Source organism: Centroberyx gerrardi, chromosome 10 (genome assembly GCF_048128805.1).
Source record: "Centroberyx gerrardi isolate f3 chromosome 10, fCenGer3.hap1.cur.20231027, whole genome shotgun sequence".
NCBI classification, from domain to species: domain Eukaryota; kingdom Metazoa; phylum Chordata; class Actinopteri; order Beryciformes; family Berycidae; genus Centroberyx; species Centroberyx gerrardi.
This window is the reverse complement of record NC_136006.1, coordinates 20,411,848-20,419,996: the sequence shown is the minus strand read 5'-3', so window position 1 is coordinate 20,419,996 and position 8,149 is coordinate 20,411,848. Positions and strand designations below refer to the sequence as shown.

Sequence of the window (8,149 nt, the reverse complement as noted above, 5' to 3'; positions counted from 1 at the left end):
ATGCATTTATTTATTGAAGTATTTTTTCAAGTTACACCCTCTTTTCAACACCCGTGGCTGAAAGAATGAAGACAGCGCAATTCATTGTCTATGTGGCTCTCAAAAGTCTGCTGGGCCTGTGTGACCAATAAAAACAATTCATGACAAAGTTGAAGAAGAGGTATAGCCTGTTCAACACGAGACTGTGCAACACCCATATGAGATGCCAGTGATTAAACCGGTGACTCACAATATGTTTTCGTTTGATTGTGGATAATGGCTCATTTATTGACACAAACACTTGACAAGTTAATCTCCCACAATAGCTCCTTTATCCCCACGTGCTCTTTGCTTCTTTTAGCCTCGGCCGTCTAAACTCGCCGTTAAAGCCAAGGTATTCATTAACACTAGGTGTATCCCGATCATGGTCTACTTGTCCTGTTTATTTTCTCCATGTTCAGCCCCGCCCTGCAGACGCGCTGATATCACGCAGTTGCGTAATTTGACAAGCCAGCGCAAAATAGAGAGAATGAACGCTTGACAGCTGCCCGCCTGGCTCGTACAGTTTGTTTCCATACAAGAAAATACCTATGCTCAGTTTATTTTCTAAAGATTTCGGGTAGCTAGACAGTACCTCTGCTTTTATGGCCGCTGTGTTAAGGAATAATGTTTGGGTCGCTCCGGGGCAGGACGCGCCGTCTCTCCGTAAAGCCGCACCACTGACAGCCGACGGGCTGAGAGGTGAAGATCATGGACAAGTGCTCTGCAACACGAGGGATGCGATCGCGGCAACTTCTTCCTTTCACGATTACAATTTGGTAGGGGATTGCATTATTTTTTCCCGAGATAGAATCTGTGCCAAAGCATCACTGTGTCGTCGTGGCATGTAATTTACTGATAACCTCCTCACAAATAGAGATCTGGCGTAGAGAGATGGCATATTGATAGAGCTGATCAGCACTAACAGGCTTGTTGTCAGAATGGATGTAGCCCTAATATTAGAGGCGCGATTCTTCGGTATAATAAACATGGCCACTGTCCCATCAGTGGCCGAAATTGTGAGCTTTGGATGTCTGAGCTGATGCTGACCTTCCGTTTACTGAACAAGCTGGCAGGAGACTGTGTGTGCCCAGGCAAAACTGGAATAGGCTTAATCGTATGCAGTGCGTGGCTGGGATATGAAACGTTGCACCCGTTCCCGAAACTTGGGAGGAAGATGCATTGCGCTGCAGAGCAACTGGATGTTCTAATTTCAGCCATGGATTTCCATACAGCTTAGGCAGGAGCGCTTCAGAAGGGCGGCTGCTTGTAAAAGCGAGGGAGGCAGGGGAGGGGAGAAGTTCTTTGATGTGGTAGTATTTACACAAGTACAGCTTCAGGCCCCATTTACTCCCCCCCCCCCCCCCCCCCCCCCCCCCCCCAAAAAAAAAAAAATGATGGACACCAGCAAGATATGTTTTGTTGTTTTGTTAAGTCGCACGATGCTTCAGCATCAGTGGAGACTGGTGAGCAATTCTGGTCATGGTTTTGCATTAGTCAGCTGGTCTTTTTTTGGGCCCTGGGATGAATGGTTTTACGGGAGAGGTGGGAATGTAACATAAGGCCACTGGGGAATTCAGTGTCCATGATAAATGTTTCACTGCTGACTATAAACATGGTCACCTTTCTCCTGTCACAATATCAAGTGTGAAAGGAAGAAATATGCCTGGATTGGGATATTTCAGGAAGCCATGTGGGAGCCTGAGTCAATTATAGTAAAGTGGATGTGCTTTTCATGATGATCGAATCTATTTTTGTAATGTCCTTGCATTTCGATTGCCACACATAAAACCCACAATTGACCTGCTAATTATGATCTTTCTTACTTTCCAGGGTAAATCAGAGATGGACAGCTACCTGTCTCCTCATCCACAGGGGGTCGTAGACTCCAAGAGGTTGTGCAGGGACAGCGCTCTAATGCTGGAGCCCTCTTTCACCGAGGACCTGGGTTCCCCTTACAGCGTCAACATGAGCCTGCTCCTTCCTGATGTCACGTACCTGCACCCCGGTCTCTGCAGGCCTATGAGACCCATCAAGACAGAACCTCTGTCCCACTCCCTGATCCACCCCGCTTGTCAGGGCAACGGAGTACCACCAACAGTCCCAGAGTACCCAGGTGTTTTCAGTGCAGCAGACGCAACTAGCGGTAACTTTTTCATCAAACAGGAGATGCCCTCTGTGGACTTTCAGGATGTTCCCCTGTTTCAGCTTTTGAACTCTGACCTGGAGCAGCTCGTTCACGGATCACATGTGAACTCCGACCTGCGCGGCGGCGTCCCCATGGCTCCATTAAGTCTTCCGCTTGGGAGTGTCCATCTAGGCCCAGTGCAGAATTCTGTTAAACCCGTAAGCGGTCCACAGAATAATGGTTATCCGTTTACGCCACGCTTAAGCCATCAGCAGAGGCCGACCTATCTGCCACCTTCTCCGCCCAACTCTGAGCCTGCGAGTCCAGACAGGGGGAAAGAGCTACTTCACAATCTCTCCCCGCCTCCCTCCTACGAAGCCAGCATCGCCTCCAAATTGACTTTTCAGACCCATAATGTCGGTCCAGGCCAGACTTCCAGTCTAGCGCCAATCCAAAGCCCAGATCTGGCTCCTGACCTGAATTCCAATGTCGGATTAGTCCAGAGCTCAGGTCTTGGGCCTGTCCAGAGTTCAAGCCTAACTCCAGTCCAGACCGCGGGACCAGTTCAGACGACGTTGGGTGTCGGCCCACTGTCCCCGGTGTTGGCCCAGTCTGCTCCACTCAAGTATAACCGTAGGAATAATCCTGACCTGGAGAGACGGCGGATTCACCACTGTGACGTCCCAGGTGAATCTACTGTATAATCAATGCAGCACAGTAACAGTAGAGTTGAATTCATATTTCTTCAGCACTAGCAAGCTGAAATGTAAAGGGAAGGTGTTCATATTTTAAGACATCTCCAGCTACATCATCAAGTATACAGTTTATTGCCCTTAATGACCTTAAGTTCCCTTCTTCTTCTTTAGGATGCAAGAAAGTATACACCAAGTCTTCTCATTTAAAAGCCCATCTACGGACCCACACAGGTAAAAGCCATCCCTATTAACCCAATGTAAAAGGGTGTTATTGAGACTCACCTCTTATTTTGGGGTGAGTTTGTTGTGTTGCCAGGCAGAAGAATGCACTTGGCATGCAGATGCATTCTGGCCGCTGACAGACCTGGCCCACATCTCGCATGCTGTCAAATCATATAACCCCTGTAGCTCTCATAAAGGGGGCAAAGGGAAAGACGGGAAACACTATGATTTATGGCTCGCAGTTGAAGTACATGTTGAAGTACACCGCCAGCTTCCTCACTATATATCAAAATCAGTTGGAGTGGTTATTTGAGGCATGAAGAGAATATTCAGTAGTGTGGAATAATGTTATTTATTGCATCTGAGAGGGGAAACCGTCTTATCTGAAGACTGTGTTATCTGCGCTGTGTGTGCCGTGGCTTCATTTTGTTTGTATGTTGTGTTGCAGGAGAGAAGCCGTACCAGTGCTCCTGGGAGGGGTGTGAGTGGCGCTTTGCTCGTTCTGACGAGCTGACTCGCCATTTCAGGAAACACACCGGGGCCAAGCCTTTCCAGTGTGGCGTGTGTAACCGCTGTTTCTCCCGCTCCGACCACCTGGCCCTGCACATGAAGAGGCACCAGAGCTAGAAACGCCCCTGCCGTAATTCAAGTTAATCAGTAACCAATTTTTTTTCATTGTGATATGAAATAATTGACAAAGAACTGGCACTTAAATATCAGAAATCAGACAAACAGAACACTGTGGATTAGACCACTTACTCCCCAGTGGAGATATTCTTAGCAGTGCTGGCCCACAAATAATAGTTGTTGTTTCTTTTATTTTGAAAAGATCAAATGTTGCCTTTGTCTTGTTTTGTTTTCAGATGTATGCCCCAATGTTGGGGGGAATTTTTCAGGAAATCATCAAAAATCATCAGTCAAATTGTAATAATGAAAAAATATTGAATGTTTCTAAGGTATATTTTCATTATATTTTTATTTTACTTCATTTGCAGTGAATAACATGGAATAATATATTAACTCATTATCTGCAATAAGGTCACAAACAAATGCCAATCTCTTATTTTCAAGGTTTCTTTTCTGTACAGATCATATCAATAATGCATCATTGGGGCATTTATTTAATTAATTGCATTAGCAAATAGTCATGAGCACAGAAATGGATAAATTATTGTTGTTACGAATTGTGAGGTCAAGTGATATGTTATTTTGGCCAATAGGTCAAAGGAATCATGAGATATTATGTGTGTAATATAAGGAGTAGGTAATATAGCAAGTAGTTAAAGTTATACGGGAACGAGTTGTGGATTTCCTCAAAGATTGCAGATTCTGAAGAATAAATATAGTTGAATAAATAGTTTACACAGTTTGCGAGCTTGTGGGCCATGTGGTCAGCTCAATAAATACAGCATGACACTAACACTGCCAGGGTTCAGCTCCCACTGAGGACAACTCTACCCAAAGAAAAACAAAATATAGTCTCTCATGGCACTGGAAGAGATCAGTATGAGATAATGGGACTGAGATATTATTTGTGTCTATAATCACGTTCATTGTGACTGCCTTATGGCTACTCTTCAGTACATTCTATGTCTTTATAAATGCCCTCATAATGTAACGTAGATATGGTCATTACAGAAAGTGTTTCCATTTCTTTCAGGCAGGTGCACAGATAATTCCAAATGGCGTTTTAAGCACCTGCCTGATTGTCCTCTAAAGCAATTTCATGACCCCCATGAACACTCAATATGCACGTTTTTGGCATCAATGGAAAAATAACATTCTTTAGAATTTCAGTTTACTTTAATTTGATGAAGAGAGCAATTACTGAAGCTCTTGGCATTGAACTCCCTCACATATCTTCACCTAGTCTTGCCTAAAATATAGACTATTCTGTGTCCTCTAGGAGCTTCAACAACAAAACACTCATTTTAAAGCTGGTATGAGAGGAGAAGTGATAGTTACTGCTGAAACATAATTGTACAAAGGTCTTGAGTACAAGACTCCCATATCGTGTTTTTCTAAAGATGCATTTCAATAATATGTTAGACTTATCCCCGTTCCCCTGTTGTGAAAGTTATTACGATAGACAGTTTGTACCATAGAAATCGTGACTCATCTTGAGAATGTTGTGGTTTCAAATTCATGCATTGGGCCCCAGCATTAGGTAGATTGTTCTGCTCATGACAGGAATACGACAGCATGGGACAGATGAGTTGACTTCACAAGTGGTTTCAGAGCGGTGTACATGCAAACATTATGGGACTTGCCTCTCTTTGGACTGAGCACCTGCCCCTCCGTAGGTCTGTGCATGCTTTTGGTTTCTTTGAATACTGTACGAGAACGATATCCATTTATTCTTACACCTTTTCAAAGTGCCTTTTCATGTTTTCTTCATGAATGAAAAACAAAGCTGCCCTTTTGGGCCATTTTGTTTTATCGGGTACTCTACACTGCAAAAATGATACTGGATGTTTGCTGCCCTTTCTTGGCTTTAATATTTCCGAAATACAGCAATTTCTGGGTGTTGTAAGAAAATATTTCTATTTATGACCAAATTCCTTTATAATTTGAGTCTGTATGAGCATAATTATTTCAAGTTCCTATAATTTGTTAAGATGTATATATTTTGTATCTGCTGTTTAAGCATAGGATCCACTGATTGTATTTGGGTGTACTAAGATTTCAAACGTTCTATTTTAAACTGCAGAGACTGTTTCATTATTATTTTTTTTAGGCAGAGTCTAAGAAGGATCAAATTCTAACAATATTGTTACAGTCTACACTGTCCTCCGTTACGGCTCAGTGTAGAATGTGCCAGTGAATTATTGCAATACTTTTTTAAAAGATATATATACTCACAATAATTTCACATTGTTGACAACACATGTAAAGTGTTACATTATTTTGTGTCGTAGGTTGAGAACATAAAGATGTAGCCTAAATCAATAATATGTGGTAATACAGCCATCTGGCCATCCGAGTGAAATTCCAAATAAAAGTTTTGTGTTGAATATTTATTTTTGAATGTCTGATTCGTAAAATATTGTTTTGTTGCTCTGAGAAGGTTTTGGGTTTTTTTTGCATGTTTTTTTTTTTTGCATTTTGCATCTTTTTTCACTTTTTTCAGATTACATTTTCTTGCATTTTTTTTTAAATACAACATTCAGATAACTGGAAGACTACGATTCAAATGTGCTGCTGCAGCAGCAGCAGGGATTCTTCTGTTTGACACGGTTTCTTCAACTTAATATAGATCTGCTCATCTACACTTTTACAGCATTTTATCACTCCATTTCCATTTCTGTCCTCATCGCCAGACACCGCTTCCATTTCTGATTGTGAATGGATTAAATGTAATTGTTAACTGACTGTAAAAGACGACCGAGGTGGTATTGATGTTGATCGAGGTTATCAGTATTTACATGGAAAACAGATTGTGCGTTTGCAGTTATTTATGCTTTACAATTTCTACACATCATGAAAAGTTTTTTTGTGCCCTACAGTTCTGACACTGCTAACAGAAGCACTAAAGAACTGGGTTAAAAGAGTAGCAAGCGGCAAATACTAGGTGGAATAAACTTGTATAGAAATAGCAGGTAGGATAAATGGATTTAGGCAAGGATGTAGACAAAGGCTTGAGAGTTCAGCTGGTGAATATCAATGATAATATAGTGAGTAAAGACAGGGAGTTGAAGTTATACTTGAAAATGTAGATATATTCCCTCTAAAGTAAGCAGATTCTGAATTATAAATACTAGATGAGGAGGAGAAGAGAAGAGAAGATGAGGAGAAAAGAGAAGAGAAGAGAAGAGAAGAGAAGAGAAGAGAAGAGAAGAGAAGAGAATCTGGAGCTTCTCGGATGGAATGTGTGTGAGAGTTGACAGCCATAGATAGTTTTGCTGTTTCAGCTTGATATAAATTAAAAACCGATCCGCAAAAGCCATTCCTTTATCAGATGTCCTGGTGTTACCTCATCCTTGCAGTTGTTTTTGGAAGTTATTTTCCACTCTGTCTCACTATTTGGGTCCAGTGTTTGCAAAAGAGTTCACCATTGGCGCAGCTGTTCTTGTTGACTTTTCTAGAGTGCTCAATTAAAACAGACTAACATTTCTTCTTTTTTTTCATCACTCTGGAAAAGTGTCAGTGAAATGAGTCATAGAGGAAGAACTGACAATGGGGTGCCAAGACGTGCCTGCTGTACCAACCAGGGAAGGTGTTTCAGCTTGTCCTAAGACCGGGCAAAGTTCCTTGTGGGGATTGTAAAGGTTGTTGTTGGATCGCTGTTACTTGCCATTATGTTCCTTTTGATTGGGCTCTGCTTGTACAGCACAGACTATACTCAGGAGTTTTCATGTGAGTGATGAATCACGCATGCGATATACACCAAAAACGCTTTGCGGAGTGGGAATTGAACCCTTGTTATTGTAATCATCTGAATCCTTTACCAGTTGACAGACACATTCATCCAGATCCGGTTATAGTGCGGCACCGTACAGAATGTGCTGGACGCATGCAGGAGGGAAATCCTTTAAAGTGCGCTTTATTCTCAGAAATGATGTTCACTACACGCTGTGTTAAAACATGCCAGTTCCTAGAATTGCATTTTCTGTTGGTACCAGGTAGTAACAACAAAGGACGGGGCTTAAACAGCTTACAGCTATTGATCACATCTTCATTTTTGACTTTTGATACTTAAGTGTGCGTAATGCTAAATATGTGTGTGTGTGTGTGTGTGTGTGTGTGTGTGTGTGTGTGTGTGTGTGTGTGTGTGTGTGTGAGAGAGAGGATTTTAAGGTCTCAAAACATTTTTCTGGTATTGAAATGAGCTTCTTGTAGGCCTGTGGTGTAAGTCCAGGATGTTTTCTTGTCCCTGTAGTAATCAGATGCACTCTGGAAGCTGTGCACAACTAAATGTAGCTATCATTTGAAATGGCTTCCCTAATACTAAGATTAGGTTTCTGAATGCCAGGGAATGTGAGTACAGTACTCAGATGTCTAAGTGACATCAAAACCACATACCATCCACATCAGTCATACATAGCAACTAGCTTCATACCAGCGTGTTACATACAAAATGCAACTT

The 8,149-nt window shown here is 42.1% G+C and overlaps 1 protein-coding gene across 1 annotated transcript; it reads left to right on the top strand.

Annotated features, from left to right (window-relative positions):
• Positions 1-508: 508 nt before the first annotated feature.
• Positions 509-6,083, top strand: klf5b (Kruppel like factor 5b). The gene is made up of 4 exons (XM_071923548.2): positions 509-797; positions 1,852-2,833; positions 3,013-3,072; positions 3,512-6,083. The coding sequence occupies exons 1-4, from the start codon at positions 624-626 to the stop codon at positions 3,688-3,690; spliced, it is 1,395 nt and encodes a 464-aa protein (XP_071779649.1). The 5' UTR covers positions 509-623; the 3' UTR covers positions 3,691-6,083.
• Positions 6,084-8,149: the final 2,066 nt, after the last annotated feature.

Bases quoted from the DNA above. Each gene is read 5' to 3' on its own strand.
- klf5b (XM_071923548.2), top strand. From the start codon at position 624: ATGGCCGCTGTGTTAAGGAATAATGTTTGGGTCGCTCCGGGGCAGGAC. The intron at 798-1,851 runs GTAGGGGATTGC...CTTACTTTCCAG, and splicing joins CCTTTCACGATTACAATTTG to GGTAAATCAGAGATGGACAG. The intron at 2,834-3,012 runs GTGAATCTACTG...CTTCTTCTTTAG, and splicing joins TCACCACTGTGACGTCCCAG to GATGCAAGAAAGTATACACC.